The sequence below is a fragment of the Lissotriton helveticus genome, chromosome 12, assembly GCF_964261635.1.
Source record: "Lissotriton helveticus chromosome 12, aLisHel1.1, whole genome shotgun sequence".
NCBI lineage: Eukaryota > Metazoa > Chordata > Amphibia > Caudata > Salamandridae > Lissotriton > Lissotriton helveticus.
The window spans coordinates 264,825,582-264,845,152 of NC_136073.1; the positions used below are offsets into that span (position 1 = coordinate 264,825,582).

General features: G+C 48.6%; 1 protein-coding gene across 9 annotated transcripts in view; it reads left to right on the forward strand.

Moving 5' to 3' along the window:
• LOC144798737 (uncharacterized) overlaps positions 1 to 19,571 on the forward strand; it is a 1,654,679-nt gene that overhangs the window by 567,310 nt on the left and 1,067,798 nt on the right. For 5 of the 9 annotated variants that reach the window (XM_078669761.1, XM_078669751.1, XM_078669753.1 and 2 more), the window contains exon 4: positions 10,386 to 10,434. The exons of 3 other annotated variants lie outside the window; for them this stretch is intronic. In XM_078669761.1, coding sequence (XP_078525887.1) covers positions 10,386 to 10,434 — 49 coding nt within the window. Of the gene's footprint in view, positions 1 to 6,057; positions 6,208 to 10,385; positions 10,435 to 19,571 lie in introns of all 9 variants that reach the window. One more of the 9 variants, XM_078669757.1, reaches the window with a different exon arrangement.

Below are 19,571 nucleotides of genomic sequence, written 5' to 3' on the forward strand. Positions count from 1 at the left end.
GTTTGGGGCTGACATGGTGAGGCGGGATGTCTTACTTTTGGGATTAGAGGGTGGTGTATTAATAACCAAGTCTGTTAAAAAGACCATATCATAAGCACGCCCTTGGCCCGGGCTTCACCCGCGCGCCTCCCGTTCAGCGGGAGCCCTGTGTTCTTTATAAGCACCTCCCAGCGCTTGCAGGTGGCATGGGCGCTGCTAGGGCTGCTGGGACTTATAGTTCCCAAACCGGCCTCCTCTCGCGGCCTCCTCTCATGGCCGGAACCGGCATCGGAACCAGGACTGAAAGTGTCCCCTGCGAGACTCTGCTGGTGGTGGCGGCAAAGAAAACACCAAAATCCAAAGGCTGTAGCCGGTATGATGAGCTCATTACTTATAAATACTCAATTTAGGGACATTGAGGAGAGTGACAGGTAGTAGCCAATGGGCTCCCTACGTTGAGGGTGTCTACACCCTCTATATGATCACTTCCTGCAGGAAGTGGGCATAATCTTGCCTCTAGAATGCTAATTCCGCCCAGAACAAGATGTAGGAATCTGAAAAGTGTGGTCCACATCAGCTAGTCCACCTTAGGGGAGGTGCTGGTTTGATGTGGGCACCCCTCCTAATCTTACTAATTTCCCTGCCTGTCTTTCCGCAAAAAGGTGGATTCAGAACAGATGGTGGGAATCTCCACCAACTGGAGAGAACTATGGATGCACAACAAAGGCGGCAGGGCCTTTGAAGCTTTCCGCCCTAGAATGCACATCCTCTACCCAGAGCAGGCTTTGTTCCTGGCCTCAGAGCGCAGGCTCTCAGCTCAGGAGGTCAGAGACATGTCTAGGGGGGCTGGCTGGTCGAGACCAGTCAGTTAACACATTATCAGTCTGTAGGTTTTCTGGGGGCACCTCTGGTGCCCTCTGGGTGCGTTTCTTAATAAATCCAACGCTGGCATCAATGTGGGTTTATTAAGACGAGATGGTTGGTATAAAAAATCTGGGGGTACAGGGAAGCTATCACGTAGCTGGGGAACTCGTAGTCACGATTGTCCAGCCCATGGACTTGGTATGGCTTCCAGGTGCACATATGGTATCCAAGGGTGAATTTAGATATCACAGGGACACACCTGCTCATGCAGATATGCCTACACATGGGTATAGTGCACCCTGTCTTGGGGGTATTAGGCCTGCTGTAGGGGTGACTTACCTATACCACATGCAGTGCTGGGTAGGCATGGCACACAGGGATGCATGCCATGTCAACTCTTTGTTTTTCTGTGCACCAAGCCATGCGGGCTGCAGTGGCAATTTGCATGTCCTTGGTGAGGTGTCCTTCAGGGTGGCATTATTTTTGCTGCGGCTCATAGGAACCCTCCTTAGTTCCAGTACCCTAGGTACCAGGGGTACCAATTACTATGGACTTACATGGAGCCTAAAGTGGTGCCAGTTGTGGAACAATGGTACAGTTTAAGGGAAAGAACACTGATGCTGGGAACCTGGTTAGCAGGAACTCAGTACACTTTGGGTCAAAGTTGCATCAGAAAGTAGGCAAAAAGTGATGAGTGACCATGTACTACAGCACCACTCACGCTGTTTCTGACACTGATGTCTCCACACGAAGCGAATTACGCTGCCTACTGGCACGCAGGGGTACTGCTTGTCAAAAGATTCCGAATCAAGTCTGACTCCTGGAGAATATTCTAAGGTAAGGAATCTGCAGCTAGATAGTGTCTCTACCAGATAAGGCATTACAAAAGGTAAGTAACCTGTTTGTTAATAATGCTAGTTTCCTGATCTAACCACATCATTCATGGCACCTTTAACATTTGGATTTACCAGCCAACATATCAAGCACCTCTACGTATGATGATTACTAGAACGCTTTGTAGCACATGCCAAGAATATCAGAAAAGAGTAATTCACCACTAGCACCTGTGAGTACTTAAACTACTTCACACCACATTAAAGGATCCCGTCTGAACTCTCCACGCTTTCACTATAGTCACTGACCCGAACTTCCATCAACCTTCTTGACACACTTATCACCTTCATAAAAAGGCAACAGAAATTAACATCACTCACTTCACTACAGGCAGTGTGGTATTTTCAACAGTTACAAACTACATAGTTACATTCATACAACCACATTTCAGTTTGAAAATGGTGTGTTCTCTCATCTGGTTCCCTGAAAAGCCCCTTTCCACCTACAATTTTCAAAGAGCCTACAGTCCTCTTCCCAGCTATTCTCTGGCAACACCTGTATTCCTCCTTTATCTATATGTGCATTCTTTCATCCATAAAACAAGCCCACATTATGCTACTTATAAAACAAAAACCTTTAATTTCACTGTCTTAAAGAAATCCCATCCTCTCCAACGTTCCTTCCCCAGTAAACTCATGCACTGTGTGAACCTCCAGATTCAATACTGATTTATTTTAGGACAACTTGGTCTAAACAGCCAGGCTACTTCCTGCCCCTCTGATGGATAGTTAGTCAGAGAATGCACCAGTCCTTAATCGGCGATCACACTTCTTAATCAATCATCTCACAAGTCCATAACACTTGTGAAAGCTGACAGATGATATCAGTGTTGGGGCTCTTGGTCTCCTGACTCTGACTGCCACATCCTCTTGATATTGGAGCCCCTAGTGTCCTTGCTTTATCTGCACTGTTAAACCACCATATCCTCCACTTCTGCCTCCGGGATTATCCCATCTCTATCCGACCAAAGAAAAGTCAGCCTCTCTTCCTTGTTAGGTAAAAGTCCTAAAATGTGGTTGTTTGCTCTCATCTTTTCAGTATTTACCGTGTACTCTAGCAACTCTGATTTGCTTATTTGGCCTCTCTTTCTGTTCCATGGGTAACCCTATTGAGATCATGGTCAAGGTCAAGATAGACTGAAATCAATGATGATCCCCTCCACCAGTTCCCAAATGCAACCCAAAGCTGAATTCTAAACAACTGGCTGAAAGTAAATGGAATGAAACTGACGTTTAAATCATCAACTTTAGACTCCAGTATACACCTTTCAGCATCTGGCCAACAACAGTCAGTCCATAACCCAAACCTCTCCCCTCAATTAACTCCTTTGCATTCTCTTGAATGGTAGTGCAAATTTGCTTTTGGATAGGCCGGGCATTAGGGCCGACTCCAACTTAACCACCATAGTCCCGAGGAAACTGACAGCGGTTTATTTCAACGCTAGATCAATTCCCAGGCACGCACTCGAGATATGGAGTCTCCTTGACACTGAAACTCCAGACCTATGTTTCCTGTCAGAGACGTGGCTGCATGAGCATGCCGCGCCAGACCTCCATGTAGCTTTCCTACTTAGTGAAATTCACTATAAATGGATGTGTGTCGGGCTCGTCTGGTAAGGATAACTTAAAAACATGCAGAACCTTGAAAAAGATCACGCTTGCCTCTTTTTCGAAGAAATTTCAGGAAAACCCCATAGACCTGACGGGAAATGTTAATTTAGCGGCAATACACCTTGAGACAGCGATCAGTAGGGCTCTGGATGATATTGCCCCCCTTCGTATGGTTAGGTGTAGGGAGAAACCATCGCCCTGGTTCACGGAACAGCTAAAAGAAACCAAGGCCATTGTAAGAACTGCTGAAAAAAAATGGCAAAGAAGTAAGGATGCCATTGATCGAAGGTCCTATCAAACTTTACATACCAACTATATGAGGGAAATAAGATCAGCCAAGAGGGTGTATTTAGCAGATCGTATAATCAAAGCTGAAAATTCATCAAAAGAGCTCCATCATATTCTAAAAGAATTTACTTCTTCAAAAAATCCATCATTGACTCCTGACACCGTAGAATGGATTGAAGCCCTCTCCAAATTTTTGGAGGATAAAATTACAACTATATGTGAACCTTTCAGCTTCGATTCTCAGATTACACAGAGTCATGATTACGATTCCATCACTGATAAGTCTCCCTCTAGATGGACAACCTTCGAAATGTTTAATGAAGATAAGACCTTTATAGTAGGTCAAAAGATTAAATCAGGCTCCCCGAATGACCAACTACCTCCAAAACTATTTACCTTACTCGCTCCAGCGTTGGTGGATCGCTTTACTTGCCTACTAAATAAATCATTATTGGAGGCAGATGTCCCAGAAATCTGGAAGGCGGCAAGAGTAAGGCCGATATTGAAAAAACCTGGAGCGGATGCCAACACTTATGTAAATTATCAACCTATCTCCCTGCTCCCGTATTTTGGGAAAATACTGGAAGCATTGGTCAATGAACAGTTGGTGAAATATCTTGAATCTAACGACCTACTCGACATCTCACAGTCGGGTTTCCGTGCTGCCCACAGTACGGAGACAGCACTGGTTGAGGTCACAGACAAAATAAGAACTGCCCTGGACAAACGTCAATCTTCCATCCTGGTCCTTTTGGATTTGTCTGCGGCCTTTGACACCATCTCCCATCGTATTATGATTCAGAGGCTATGGGAGATTGGTGTCAGAGGGCAGGTACTGGAGTGGTTCAGTAGCTATTTGACCAACCGAACGACCACGGTACAAATAGGCCAAATCCAGGCTAGTACTCGTCTTGTCAAAAGGGGGGTGCCGCAGGGCTCTATTTTGAGCCCTACCCTCTTTAATATTTATATGGCACCCCTGGCCAAAGTAATCAGAGCGTTCGGCTTCGATGTTTTTATCCTACGCCGACAATACTCAAATTTTGGCCACCCTTAGCCCTGACATTAACGAGACTAAAAGCCGTTTTAAGAACTGCTTGAGGGAGGTAAAAAACTGGATGGATCAAAATCATCTGCAATGAAATGGCAGCAAGTCAGAGGTCATGCTGTTTGGCACAGCCAGTGAACTTTGGACTCAGGACTGGTGGCCTACTCAATTGGGTGACTGCCCGTCCCCCAAGGAATCTGTCCGTAATTTGGGCCTACACATGTACAATAAACTTCCCATGAAAGCGCAAGTGGACCATGTTGTTGGCACCTGTTTTGGCATCATGCGCGGTTTGCGTAGGGTTTTCAAATGGATACCGGTGGAAGCCCGTAAACCTTTGGTACAGGGCCTCATCATAAACAGGCTTGATTATGGCAATTCGTTACTACTTGCCACAAATGAATGCCATCTCAGGAAGCTGCAGGTCTTGCAAAATACTGCAGCTCGCCTTGTTCTCGACCTACCCCGAAGATCTCCCTCTATGCTGTGTTTAAAAACTTTACACTGGCTCCCTGTAAAAAAACGCATTACGTTTAAAACACTATGCATGGTTCATAAACAGATGTATGGAAGGGGCCCAAAATACTGGACCCAGAAACTCACATGGTATACGCCAGGGAGACAGCTGAGATCTAGCACTGAATCACTACTCACCCCATTAAGAATTCAGACTGCTCGGAATGGAGGTCGTGCTTTCTCTTTCCTGGCACCATCTCTCTGGAACAAAATGCCTCTTAGTCTGCGCACAACCTTTGAACACACCAGTTTCCGAAAGAAGCTTAAGACCTGGCTCTTTTGTTAACTTCAGCTGCTCTCTTCCTTGTCAGAACTGTCTGCATGCGCCATGAGAATCTTTAGAAGTGATATGTGCTCAATACAAATATCCTGACTTGACTTGACTAGCCTTATATTGCCCTCAAATTAACTACCATTTCAACCTGTATAAACTTAGTGAGCCCCTACTGTACTTAACGCTCTGTCTCATAGTTATTATTTTCAGGTCTCTCGACTCATCTACGATAGCAATATCCTGTATCTTGGACTCCCTGTGTTCTTCGTTTGAAGCATCTAGAGAGTTCAAAACGTGGTCATCCTTCTTCTTGGAGTCAGGAAATTTGACCACATTCCACATTCGTTTTCCTATCTCTTGTTACCAAACATTTTCAGTTTGTCACTTGGCATTGATCCCTGCACTTTCTACAAAACAGGCCCACCACTTTGTCATAACCATATTTCGACACTGCAAGCTTTGCAGGCACTTTTGATGTTCCACAAATATTCTCCTCTTTGTCTTTTGTTTATAGAGTTTCCATTAGCTTGGACGATTCTTCTTTATTTTGGCATCTAAGTTCTGCAAGCTTCCTTCCATCTCAGATCCAAAATGAAAAAGAGTCATTTACCACATGCCAGCTTGGATGAAAGCTTCAGTGACAACACCCATCTAGTGAGTGGAACCAAGAAGGAGAAAACTCGAGTTAGGACTTTCTGGTGGGAAAAGCACACACTGACAGCAGATGTTTCCAGGTGAGTCCCTGAAAAATATATCACATGTGGGTTTCTTGTGGCTGGAGTTCAGCATTTACAAACATAGCAGAGATTCAATGGGAGAAATTTTATTTAAGCCTATCCTCGCCAAAGTGGAGGTGCTGACCCATCCACAATTGGTGACAAGCAAGGTGACTGTGGGGAAATGTTTCGATCATCGAATAGAAACTTTGAGAACTTCAGAGTAGTCTTTAGAGTAGAAACTTACATTTTTGTGTCGGTAACTGTACCGTTGGAGACCAAGTTCCCTTGAATAGATTTTTTAGGAAATATTGTCTGTGCACCTTAGCCAGTCTGTGGCATCCAAAGACTGGATCATATGGTCGTTGTTACTTTGCTGCAAGGAGTTCTCACTGTTTTAGTGCCTCGCTAAATCTCTGTGAGAAGCTGGGTTAGTGTATGGTGCACACTTATGTAAGTGAGCACCCTGCACTAATCCAGACAACCCTTATGGTGATTTCAGTGGTCTTAGACAACCTTAGAATGCTCTCTAAGTGGTAGCTTTGGAGAGCAGCTTTCAGGCTTAGTCCAGAAGGAGTGTAAAGCAACTTGTTTTAACTAGAACAAAATCGTGTTGGTATACTTTAAGCGAAAAAGAACCACACAGTGTAGTTATAAAAAAAAATATTTATTTTAAGACAATCCCTAACGTATACAGATATCTCCTCGCCAGAGATATACCCAAAACACACAAAACTTTGCAATAGAAACAAGGTAAAAAAATTCTGGGATAGAGACTTCGCTTTTATCGACCAAACACTAGGATGCAACCTTAAGAGATAGTTCCATACCCTGACAACAGCCCTTATTAACACCGAGGTCACCACACAGCAAGACAGAAACCTCCTAGACTTTCTTCTAACTAGCGCCATAAATATTATACTGTCCAAATGGAAGAACACCGCCAAAGCGACTTTTAAGGGGTGGTTAAACTGGGTGACATTCCTGAGAGGGGCAGACAACACGGCTCTGAGAAACACTCCATGGAGGAAACCAACCAGACAGATGTGGGCATCCCTAGACAAGGCATTAGACCCTTTCAAAACGCCCTAGATAATGAGTAAAGCAGAGAATGTACAAAGCAGATCGTCGCCGCCGATCACCAAAAAACGGCCAACACCTATATGTTACATGTTTTATGTTTAGGAACAAACATAGCGCCACCAGAGCCATACCTGGAGTATGTCTACAATGTTAACCAGGACAATGGACTTGAACCATACACCAAGTATACTATAGGGCAACCCTGTATGATAGCAATATAACTCACCGGCACTGTGCCCTGTCAATGCTTTATATGCTCATACTCCTGTGTTCACCGTGTCTATGTAAAATCAATAAAAATATATTTTTTTTAAAAAAAGAAACAAGTCAGTAGAACAAATACACAGTGGTCCCCAGGGAGAGAACAAACCATATACTAAAATAGTGGTACGCGAACCACGACTCAAGTCAAGACTATACCCAGAAGACGTAGAAGTTCTGGAGACCAAGGAACCACCCAAGGTAAGTAACCAGGAACCCCACGGAGGCCGTGTGCAGTGTGTGAACATGACCGTGGGCTCAATACAAGTCAATGGGTAAGTCGCTGTTTCAATTTTAAAGAAGAAGGACCCTTCCAGTCGACCCTGAAGAAACCCCGTGGAGGACAGGAGGTTGGAGTGCCACTCCACCTGTGGATACCCTAGGAACCAGGATACATACACCAGGGAAGCCAGGTGCATAGGTGTGAAGTGGCGTCGGAAGCCACCATCAAACTCAGTGGAGGACTTCAGGAGGATGCCGCTGCTGGAGAAGGTGAAAGTGTCCAGTGGAACCCAAAGGTGGATTCAAGGTTAGAAGTACCTGTAAGCAGAGAGGACAGGGTCTATGCCACTCTGGAGTGACCAGGAGGCTCGGAAGATGAATGCCCACCGATGTCAAGCGTTGCAGGAGAGCAGACGGTGACCCTTAAACTGCAGCTATGTGGACCAGGGGATTCTGTGGAAGACCAGGAGCCGTGCACAAGCTATCCCACATCAGATGTTGAGGGGTCGGTGTCCGTTGGGAGCGCCAACAAGCCTTTGCAACTGCAACCAACCTGGAAAGTCAAGAAGGTACCGTGTTGGGACCAGCAAGGTCCAGCTGATTCACCACAAGCAGGGGAGTCAGGGCAGGAGACCCCCAAGAGAACCCACAGGCCGGAGGCACTGGAGTCGCAAGAGGATCTCAAGCAGGTCACCAAAGATGCAAGCCCATGATTTAAGAGTTACTGTGAGGACAAAGATCTTGGTCACTGGAGATGCTGGAGGTTGGGGCTACATGGAGCCAGAAGATCTTGGAGAAAGGAAGATAACAAGCCTTTACAAAAGCAAGTTGACGCGGTGAACAGGGGTTTGGATCCTGTGGCTCTGACGACAGATAATGACCTCAAACTTGGTTAGTGGGCAGGGCAGGCTTCTAGGGATGTGAAGAACCACCACCTGTGTTACTGAGCCTTTCGGAGTCCGTGGGAGCTCAGGATCAGCAGACCAGTCAGCTTTATTGCGGTGTCTGCAGATGCAGGGAAGTGACTCTTTCACTTCGAGGGGGAATCCTTCAGGTTTCTTGGATGTCTACAGGCCTTGGATTGTTCCTATATGGAGAACACTCACAGATGTTGCAGCAGACGAGCAGGGCGACGAGACCAGGAGCGGCAGGAGTCTTCCTAGTTGCAGTCTTGATGCCCAGAGCGAAGTCCAGAATGCCCAGACGTTAGAAGAAGAAGTGGTGTCTTGAAATTAATCTTGTCCCACGACGAATCTAGAGACCCACCTACAGGTAAGCATTTAAGTACCCTAAGGAAAGAGATGGGACGATTAAGGGTTCCCTCCCAGGGAAGGGGGAGGATAGTGGGGAGGATACTCCCATGTCCTTTGCCCAGTTTCGCGCCAGAACGGGAGCCAATAGCTCCCTGAGCTGGTTTGAACTGGACTATGCAAGGAAGGCAGCAAATGTGCCCTTTAAGCAGACTGAGTGGGGTTGGCAAGTGCTCCTACCCGACCCCAATACACTAAACCCTGTCTGGGAGATGGTCACTCTTCCCAGTGATAGGACACCTATTGTTTTGCCTTCCCCTACTCAAGCTTGGCTCAGCAGCAGGAGGGCAGAATCGTGACTCTGGTCGGCAGCAGCTATGTTGTGCTGTCTGGGTCTAGAAGACTGGTACTGGGAGCACTGAGGGTCTCCCGGAGGAGCTTTGCAGTGCATGGAATCATATCTCCCGTGGTATGATTCCAACATGTTTGATACCAAACATGACATGGTTAGTTACAGCCAGTTTAGAGATGGTCATTGCGTAATAACGCATGGCCACTCTATGTATCGTAATCGCTGATGCAGTTACAACCCGAGATAATGGACTGTAGGTTGTAGAGGTGTCCTGCTCATGCAGGGGCACCCTCATTCTTAGAAACGAGCACCCTGCCTTCAGGATTGAAAGGCCTGCTTTAGTGGTGACTTATAGGTTTCAAGTGCAGTGACCCTATATATATATATATATATAGGCAAACCTATATCTTTCATAAGTGGTGTTAGCACCAGCTAACACAGGCTGCAATGAAAGACCTGTAATTACAGTTTGAGTGGTCTCCCATGGGCGACATAATACATGCCCCTGGTGTACCCATGCCCTAGGTACCTCTGTACAATATACTGGGGACTGATAAGGGTACAACAGTATCCAATCTGGGATGTACCTAAGTACTTACCATGCCAATTTAGGCAAGAAAGCACAGAGACTGGGGTCCTGTTTAGCAGGTTCCCAGTCAAACTAGTCAGAAACAGCATAGCACCAGGCAAAAAGTGGGGGTAACCAATAAAGCAGATCCTACTTTCCTACAATCTTATAAACCGTTACAGTGTTCTCCATGTATGGCAGCGGGACTTTAGTGTTTCTTGCTAAGTTAATATTTTCACCATGTGGGTCAGTAGTGCCTTGTCATGTTGTACTTTAAAGAAGTCTGTGTTGAATGTATATTTTACATATGTAACACAGTTTAATGTCTATCTGTTAGTAAACTCTTGATTTGTAAAGCGTACTTTCTCCCATGTGACTTTTAAGGTTACAGTGGAAAGATATTTATTGCTCATAGCTGTGGGTATATCTTGTTCTTAGTCTTGGATTATTTTCACCATAGGTGAAGAACGGACCGAAACCAGTGGAATGGCTAAGTGAAAAGCATGCCTGTACGGTACCTATTAATTTTTATTTTGTTTGTTTAACACACTCTGCTTGTTTAAAAGCTATCAGTGCACACATGTACATTGAGGCAGCTGGTTAAATACTGCTTTGTCGATGAACTCTGACTTGCACATTTGAATATATTAACTGCAACTTTTCACCTTAATTATGCAATATATATAGGGATCATTTTTTAATGTAATGTATTAGGAGTATGCCATTGACAATACATGTCAATGGGAAGTATGTCCTAGGTATCACCAGTCACAGATAAGCAGAATACTAAGCTTGGACATTGGTACGACATTAGAGTATGTCATAGGTGACACATGTCAGTGGGAAGTGTGTCCCTGGGCATCCCCTGTCACCAAGAGGTGGAATACAAAGCTTGAACATTGTGGGACATTATAGTATGTCATAGGCGACAGTCATCACTGGGAAGTGTGTCCTGGGCATCCCCTTTCACCAAGAGCTGCAACATTGGTGGGACATTAGAGTATGTCATAGGCTATGCATGTCAGTGGGAAGTGTGTCTTATGCTTCATCTTTCACCGAGAGGCAGAATACTAAGTTGAACATTGGTGAGTTCCCATGTTAGGTTGGTTTCCACTTGTGTGGTGGAAAGCATGAGGGTAAGGACATCACATGTGTCAAACGGTAGCTATTTCAGAGTAATAAGCCAATTGCAGAGAAGCAGCTATCTTCCTAGCTCATGCTACTAGTCCTGGGGCCTGCTAGGAAATTCTGTCAGTCAGAAGTGGATAAGAGTGGCGGCAGTGTTGGATCTTGTTGTGAAGCCATGCTGGGGGAGACCAGTGCAGAAACCAAATCTTGGAGGCGATTCTGGCCTACAAAGTTTCTCATATGCACGGTGACAGACAAGTGCTATTTTAAGCCACAAATGAGTCACTCTGAACATTTTGAACTTTTTGGAGCCACTGTGTTTTCTATATTGCCAGGCAACCATTGAACGCGTTGCTGAAGTCCATATCATAAATGGGGTAGGATTCTATCCGTCCTGTGGAGCAGACAAGAGGCCTTTAAAGAGCTTTGTGTATCTGTTATGTGCAGTCAGTCACAACTTCAAAGATTGACACAGGGAAATGGGCAGTCCAATTGCCAGAGTGAGGAAAGACCAGTTAAGCATTCAGAGGAAGCAAGGGAAGGGTGGAGAGAGTCATAGATGTTAGGTGGGGTGAAGTTGGCATTGTTTGTTTGATTGGTAGATTGATAATGCAACAATCATAAGCTCCTATATGACTGCGCAAGGAAGTTTGAATGTACAGCCAAGCGCAGAATGGGCAGACTTTTGTCATACGGTTCTGTTTAGTTGAATTGTCTTTGTTGGTCAACATTGGCTTCTGCTTGACTCGATGAACATCAGGCAGCCAATGAGTCCATTGGGAGGAGGGGATCTTTAGCTTTTATTCTTTACTTTCAGTCCCTCGTGTCTTGTGCTCTGCTCTAGGGGCTCCCTTGGATGCAATTGACCCCTGGGAAGCCGCACACTTGTCCTTAGCACGAGCCCGGGAGAGAGGGCTAACCGGCATTTACTTTAACAGCTGCCTTCTCTTCTCAGGGGGAGGTTAAGGAGGCCAGAGGTTGTTCTGCAGCTTCCTAAACCTTACAGGCTATTCACAGTCATGATCCCTCTCTTCAATGCTGGCGCTTCCTCGAGATGGCTAATCCTGCTGCGCGGCTCCAGAAAGCTGCGCTATTGATTTTAGCATCTCTCTCTAAAGCTGTGTTGTGTACGATGCTTGTTAGACAACTGAGGGAGCATCCATGGGGCCCTGGGGGCTTCTTGAGGGCCGGTCGCTATAGCATCAGTCGAGAGACACTTGCATAAGTGGACCAGGGAAGCCAGTGGAAGGATTCCAGGAAAGCTGGGGCGAGGGGTCTGTGTATCCTACCAACACATGCAGGGTTCCAAACGGTGGCCCTTTGATGAATGAAAGACGAGCTTCAGTTGTGTTAATCCTGAGAGGTTTATGGACAAGCAAGTACAATCTTGGACCAGAGCAAAATGGTTGGGTGTACTATTGATTACAACGTTCTGAAGTCTTAAAGGTTGCATGCACATAGCTCTTTACACAACTCATAAGTAACCAAAGAGCAGACATACAATGCGGACGTGCTACAGCATGGGACTACTCAATGCAGCATTGAACATAGCAGTCAGTAGAATACAATTCCAAGTGCAGCATGGCTATTTGGAAGTTATGTTATCGATGTTTTTTATACCTTGTTATTAACCTAATAATAAGCAAAAACCCAAGGTCCCAGACCGGGAGGATATCTTGATGTGATAGCTGGAAGAGCGCACTGCAGTGTCTGTCCACAAATAGCAAATACCCAACAAGGACCCAGTTCTATGGGTTGACCGTGTCTAACACGGACAATATCCTGAATATGAGGCTTCACCCTATGGTTACTGGGGGTAACATTGACGGCAACAGGGAGGGACCCAATCCTGCGTGACTGTGCGGTGCGGTAACAGCATTATTAGTATTGCAACCAAATCCAGAGCAGGATAATTATCTTCATTGATGATTGGCTAATAGCAGAAACATAGCAAACGTTTCCTGTGTTTAACATGAACAATAGCAGAAGTGTGTGGCTGTGATGAAGGGTGACTGGGTATGACAATGGCAATAATAAAAATACACAAATGATCAAAAAAAGGAGTCCTGTCTTTGTGTCATATTGACAACAGCCCTACTTGAACTATTCCAAGTAAATTCTGCGGATCGTGTTTAGCTAATCAACTTTCCATGTTGTGCTGTGCAAAGTTGATCAGCAGTCTTTGTCACAATAGCCCACTAGGGTCCGGATTTTAAGTTGTGAAGAGCGGAATTCTCGTGTGGAATTCCACTCCGCACAATTATTAAATGGCCGGTGTTCTTGCACCCACATTTACCGGCCTAGCCCCTACTCCCACGCACCCCCGCCCCCCAACTATACCCCTTCCAAGCCCGGATCCACAATACGTGCTGCAGCCAAAATACAGAGGGAGCATGTACAGCTTCCTCCTGCCAGGCGACAGTATCCCCTTCCGTAGCCCACCCACCTTAATCCACCTGCAGGGATGTGTTCAGTCACACAGAATTAGGATTTTTGTGCACAATAACTTCCGGTATATCTGTTCTGCACAGTTAATCTCATTCCTTACGGTTTAACTTGTAATTACATGAATTCTACTCAGAGATTACTTCAGTATCGGATAATTCCAGTCACCCAGTATCTTCTCATGAAACTCCTGTGTACTCTTAATTTGCGCCTAAATCTGGTTCAGATTGAAAACAGTGATCAGGTTTATGGGAGCAAGCTCCCACTTAAACTCGCCGACAGTCCTACTAGTCCATTCTAATGGCATACCAAGCGGGGAAAAAAAGCACTCTTGTAAAATAACATCAAATAACAACAAACGTAATTATTATTTATTTGGAAGCTTGTAAGCTTGTAGCGGTCTAAATGGCCTCATTACGAGTTCCCTATGTGCACGGATACCGGGGGACGAAACCCACGATACTGACATGTATCCATACCACTGGTTTACAAATTATTTCCTCGGAATAGCAGATGGTCCAAATCCATTCACTTTCTCCCTTCCAGAGGAGGAAATAGGGGTGCAGGGGGGACAAATACCATGTTCATATCTGCTTTTCCAGATAGAGTCAACACGGATAACATTGGTTTTCCATATCCATATGACTTCAGCTACTGGCAAAGCGCTAATTATCCAGCATTGGATTCCAGGCGCTGCTTGTTCTGTTGATTGTCCCTCATGGTAGGTATTGTGCACAGTGCCATCCTCTCTCTCTGTGTGTATTTTCAACTCAAAGAACATTAAGATATGCTTCACAGGATTCCTGTGCCCTCTAGCAGATTTTGAGATCCTTCTAGACTTTCTGCACACATAAAGTATACTGTCGCCAGGGCACGAGTCGGGGTACCACGCGGGTGGACGGTGTCCTCCCCACTTATTTTACTGGGAGCCCGATAACTGGAGCAAATGGAGCCACACATTCACTCTTTGGCCTCTCTGGGGGGAGATCGGACCCCATTCAGAACGCTGCTCACACGCTGGCTTCTCTGATGCAATCGCATCTAAGGGGTGAGCGAGGGGAGGCAATATGTCTGATGGGGCAAGCCACCTATCGTGACGTCACTTCCTGTCGTGACATCAGCGTCCCCCCACTTCTTTTTTTAAGACTTGTGCCCTGACCGTCGCCCCTATATACCTCCTCACCAGACAGTGGCGGGGTACTGAAGGTTTTTGACAACTAATAATCGATTACAGAGTACAGACCTTTTCCCCTTCAACCTTGGTCAAGGAGCCTCCGTTTTTTTCTCAGATGTACATACTACTTTGATGGACTTTCCCTTTGAAGGTGCCAAGCTATTCGGGTAAAAGGCAGACTCACCCATGAGTTTTTTTAAATGAAGTTTGCCACAGGCCCAAAGCAAGGAATTTCACGGGTTTCTTAAGTTGTGTGGATTTGGGAGTGACCTTGAAAAAAATTGTGTTATTAGCTGCTAAGGATGTAATAGGTTCACAATTGTCTCCTTATTGGGAACCAAGTACCCTATTGTAGCACTTGACTCTCTCAGGATAGCGAAGCAGAGGAGCTCAAGGCTTATTAAGGAGAGTAGGTGTGAGATAGGAATCCCAGTTTGCTTGCACGCTGCAACAATCAATCAATCAATCAAGGACATTTATAGAGCGCACTACTCACCCGGAGGGTCTCAAGGCGCTAGGTGGAGGGGGTGCTGCTACTGCTCGAACAGCCAGGTCTTGAGCTTCTTCCTGAAGGAGAGGTGGTCTTGGGTCAGGCGCAGGTCGGTCGGGAGGGAGTTCCAGGTCTTGGCGGCCAGGTAGGAGAAGGACCTTCCTCCTGTTGTCGTTCTTCGGATGCGGGGGACGGCGGCGAGGGCGTGTCTGGCTGATCGGAGGTGGCGTTTGGGAGCGTAGAAGTTGATGCGGTTGTTGAGGTAGCTCGGGCCTTGAACGTGCAGGGCTTTGTGTGCGTGGGTGAGGAGACGGAAGGTGATTCTCTTGTTGACGGGGAGCCAGTGCAGGTCTCTCAGATGTCCGGAGATGTGGCTGTGTCGGGGGATGTCGAGGATGAGTCTGGCCGCGGCGTTCTGGATCCGCTGGAGTCTCTTCTGGAGCTTGGCGGTGGTTCCGGCGTAGAGGGCGTTGCCGTAGTCCAGTCGGCTGGTGGCGAGGGCCTGGGTGACCGTCTTCCTGGTCTCGGTGGGGATCCACCGGAAGATCTTCCGTAGCATGCGCAGGATGTTGAAGCATGACGAGGAGACGGCGTTGACTTGTCTGGTCATGGAGAGGGAGGAGTCCAGGATGAAGCCCAGGTTGCGTGTGTGGTCTGTCGGTGTGGGTGCGGTGCCCAGGGCGGGGGGCCACCAGGAGTCGTCCCAGGCGGAGGGCGAGGAGCCCAGGATGAGGACTTCCGTCTTGTCTGAGTTCAGTTTCAGGCGGCTGGTCGTCATCCACTCGGCTACATCTTTCATCCCTTCGTGAAGGTTGGCTCTGGCAGCGGCGGGGTCGTTGGTCAGGGAGATGATCAGCTGGGTGTCATCGGCGTAGGAGATGATGTTCAGGTTGTGTTGGCGTGCGAGGGGGCTCATGTAAACGTTGAAGAGGGTGGGGCTCAGCGAGGATCCTTGCGGGACGCCGCAGATGACTTCGGTGGCCTCTGACTTGTACGGTGGTAGACGGACTCTCTGTGTTCTTCCGTCGAGGAAGGAGACGATCCATTCCAGTGCCTTCTCCTGAATTCCGACGTTGCTGAGGCGCTGCACTAGGGTGCGGTGGCAGACAGTGTCGAATGCCGCGGAGAGGTCTAGGAGGATGAGGGCCGCTGTTTCTCCTTGTCCATCAGGGCTCGGATGTCATCGGTGGCAGCGATGAGGGCGGTCTCGGTGCTGTGGTTGGCTCGGAAGCCAGACTGTGAGGGGTCAAGGGATCCATTCGTCTCGAGGAAGGCGGCCAGCTGTTTGTTGACGGTCTTCTCGATAACTTTGGCTGGAAACGGGAGGAGCGAGATGGGGCGGTAATTCTTGAGTTCGGTGGGGTCCGCTGTTGGTTTCTTTAGTAGAGCGCTGAGCTCGGCGTGCTTCCAGCCCTCCGGGAAGGTGGCGGTGTCGAAGGAGGTGTTGATGATGTCCCGCAGGTGGGGTGCGATGACCGCGTCGGCCTTGTTGAAGACGTGGTGAGGGCAGGGGTCGGTCGGAGATCCGGAGTGGATGGAGTTCATCATGCGGACGGTGTCATTGGTGCTGATCGGAGTCCAGGCGCGGAGGGTGGTGGTGGGCGGTGTTGCTGCGGTCGTTGTGTGCGATGGTTGAATGCTGAAGCTGTTGTGTATGTCCGTGATCTTGTTGTGGAAGTAGGAGGCGAGGGAGTTGCAGAGGTCTTGCGATGGGGTGATGTCGTTGTTTCCGGCGTTGGGGTTGGAGAGCTCTTTCACGATGTTGAAGAGTTCCTTGCAGTTGTGTGCGTTGTTGTCCAGCCGGTCCTTAAATGCAGTTCTCTTGGTGGCGCGGATCAGTTGGTGGTGCTTCCAGGTGGCAAGCTTGAGGGTGGTCATGTTGTCCGGTGTTGGTTCCTTTCTCCAGACTTTCTCGAGGGCTCGGCAGTCCTTCTTGGAGCTCTTGAGTTCGTCGGTGAACCATGGGGCTTTCTTGCTGCCGGGTCTGCTGGGCGGGGTCCTCAAAGGGGCGAGTTCGTCCGCGCAGTTGCTGATCCACTTCGTGAGGTTGTCGGCGGCCTGGCTGGGGTTCGCTGAGCTGGCGGGAGGGTGCTGACTCAGGGAAGCGGCGAGCTGGTCGGCTGTGATCTTGTTCCAGCTTCTTCGGGCAACCTGTTGCTGGTGGTGGTGGATCGTCGTTCTTCTGAAGGTGAAGTGGACGCAGCTGTGGTCCGTCCAGTGGAGTCCTGTGGCGTGGCTGAAGGCGATGTCTTTGCTGGATGAGAAGACGGCGTCGAGTGTGTGTCCGGCGAGGTGGGTGGGGGTGGTCACCAGCTGCTTGAGTCCCAGGTTTGCGAGGTTTTCCAGCAGGGCGGTGGTGTTGCGGTCATCGTTGTTCTCCAGGTGGAAGTTGAGGTCCCCGAGGAGGATGTGATCGGCTGAGGGGAGGGCGAGTGGGCTGATGAAGTCGGCGATGTCCTCGCTGAATTGTGTGCGTGGTCCCGGGGGTCTGTAGATGAGGGTGCCTCTGAGGGTGGTCTTGGGGTTGACGTGGATCTGGAAGTGCAGGTGTTCGGCTGGTGCGATGGTGTCGTCGGTGTTGGTCGTGATGCGGATGGTGTTCCTGTGAACGATGGCGATGCCTCCTCCTGTCTGGTTGACGCGGTCTCTCCGGATGATCTTGTAGCCGTCCGGGATGGCGATGGCGATGTCGGGCGCTGAGGAGGCGTTCATCCAGGTTTCCGTGAGGAAGGCGACGTCTGGGTCTGTGGTGTCGAGCAGGTTCCAGAGCTCGACGGCGTGTCTGTGGACGGAGCGGGTGTTGGGCAGGATGCACTTCAGGTGGCTGCTGTTGTTGCTCGTCTTGGTCTTGGTGGGTGCGGGTGTAGTGCAGGTCCGGATGCAGGTGAACTTGCAGGAGCGGCAGCTGAAGGGTCCGTGGGTGCGTCTCGGGGTGGCTCGGTAGCATCCAGGGGTTCTGCCGGCGTTGAGTGCGTTGAGGGTGGCGGCGTCGTACGTCCGGCGGGTGGGCAGGGGTCTGCGGGGGCCAGGGGTGCCGGCGCTGGGCGCGGTCCAGGCGCGGACGGGCGCAGACGGGCTTACCTTTGGCGCGCCTTCGGCGCACAATCGGCGCGCCCGCTGCGCGTGACCGCTGCGCGTTCGCACGGTCGCCATATATGGCGAAGTGCGAGGGAGGGCGGAGCAGCTGGGAGGCGGGGAGGGTACAGAATGAAAAAAGGGGCGGGGTTAGCGGCGGTGGCGGGAAGCGGGGAGCGGGGAGGGATGAGACGGGGGCAACCAGGCAAACAGGCAATAGAGGGGGACAAAGTTACAATTGACAACAGTTATAATTCAAACCAAAAACAAACAAACAGTGGTACAATGCAGGATAGCGAGCCCAGACCACGCCGCTCGATGGCAGGGGGCGTGGTCACGCGGCGGCAGCCGGAGCAGAGAGGCAGGCAGGCGGGGAGGCACTCGCAGCAGCTGGTGGCCGTGCGGCGCGGGGGTGTCCTAAACTAGGTCACACTCACCTGCGTCGCACGGTCGCCATATATGGCCAAGTGCGAGGGAGGGCGGAGCAGCTGGGAGGCGGGAGCGGGGAGGGTACAGAATGAAAAAAGGGGCGGGGTTAGCGGCGGTGGCGGGGAGCGGGGAGGGATGAGACGGGGGCAACCAGGCAAACAGGCAATAGAGGGGGACAAAGTTACAATTGACAACAGTTATAATTCAAACCAAAAACAAACAAACAGTGGTACAATGCAGGATAGCGAGCCCAGACCACGCCGCTCGATGGCAGGGGGCGTGGTCACGCGGCGGCAGCCGGAGCAGAGAGGCAGGCAGGGAGGCACTCGCAGCAGCTGGTGGCCGTGCGGCGCGGGGGTGTCCTAAACTAGGTCACACTCAATGTATCATTGTCCAGTAATCGCTTTTCAATAAAAAAGCAAAGTGACCTTTATCACACACACACTGCTAAATACTACACATTAAATTATAAACATGTACATTCAGGTAGATGTAAATACCTTTGGTGACAGCCTTATATCACGTTACACACGTTGAGGGTCCTTAACTCCATAATCACAAACCCATTACCAATACCAGATGCAGCATCACAATCTAAGGGGCTTTCATTTTAAGCAAGGCAAGCCTGCTGGCTCTGTGAGAGCTTCACCATATCAATAGTCAGTCACATGTCATGTTTGAACCTTATAACACTATTAAAATCAGGAAGCACAATATTAATGCTCAATAGCATTTATTATAATAAGCATTCATTGTTCAATACCATTGCTGTCAATAAATCAATTGAATTTATATATATATAGCCATAGGACCAACCAGAACGGGTTCCCACTCTCCAGAGCCCAAGAGCAAAAGCCAGCTCTGAATGCCTAAAATTCATGAAAACCTCTCCTGGGGTCATGGGC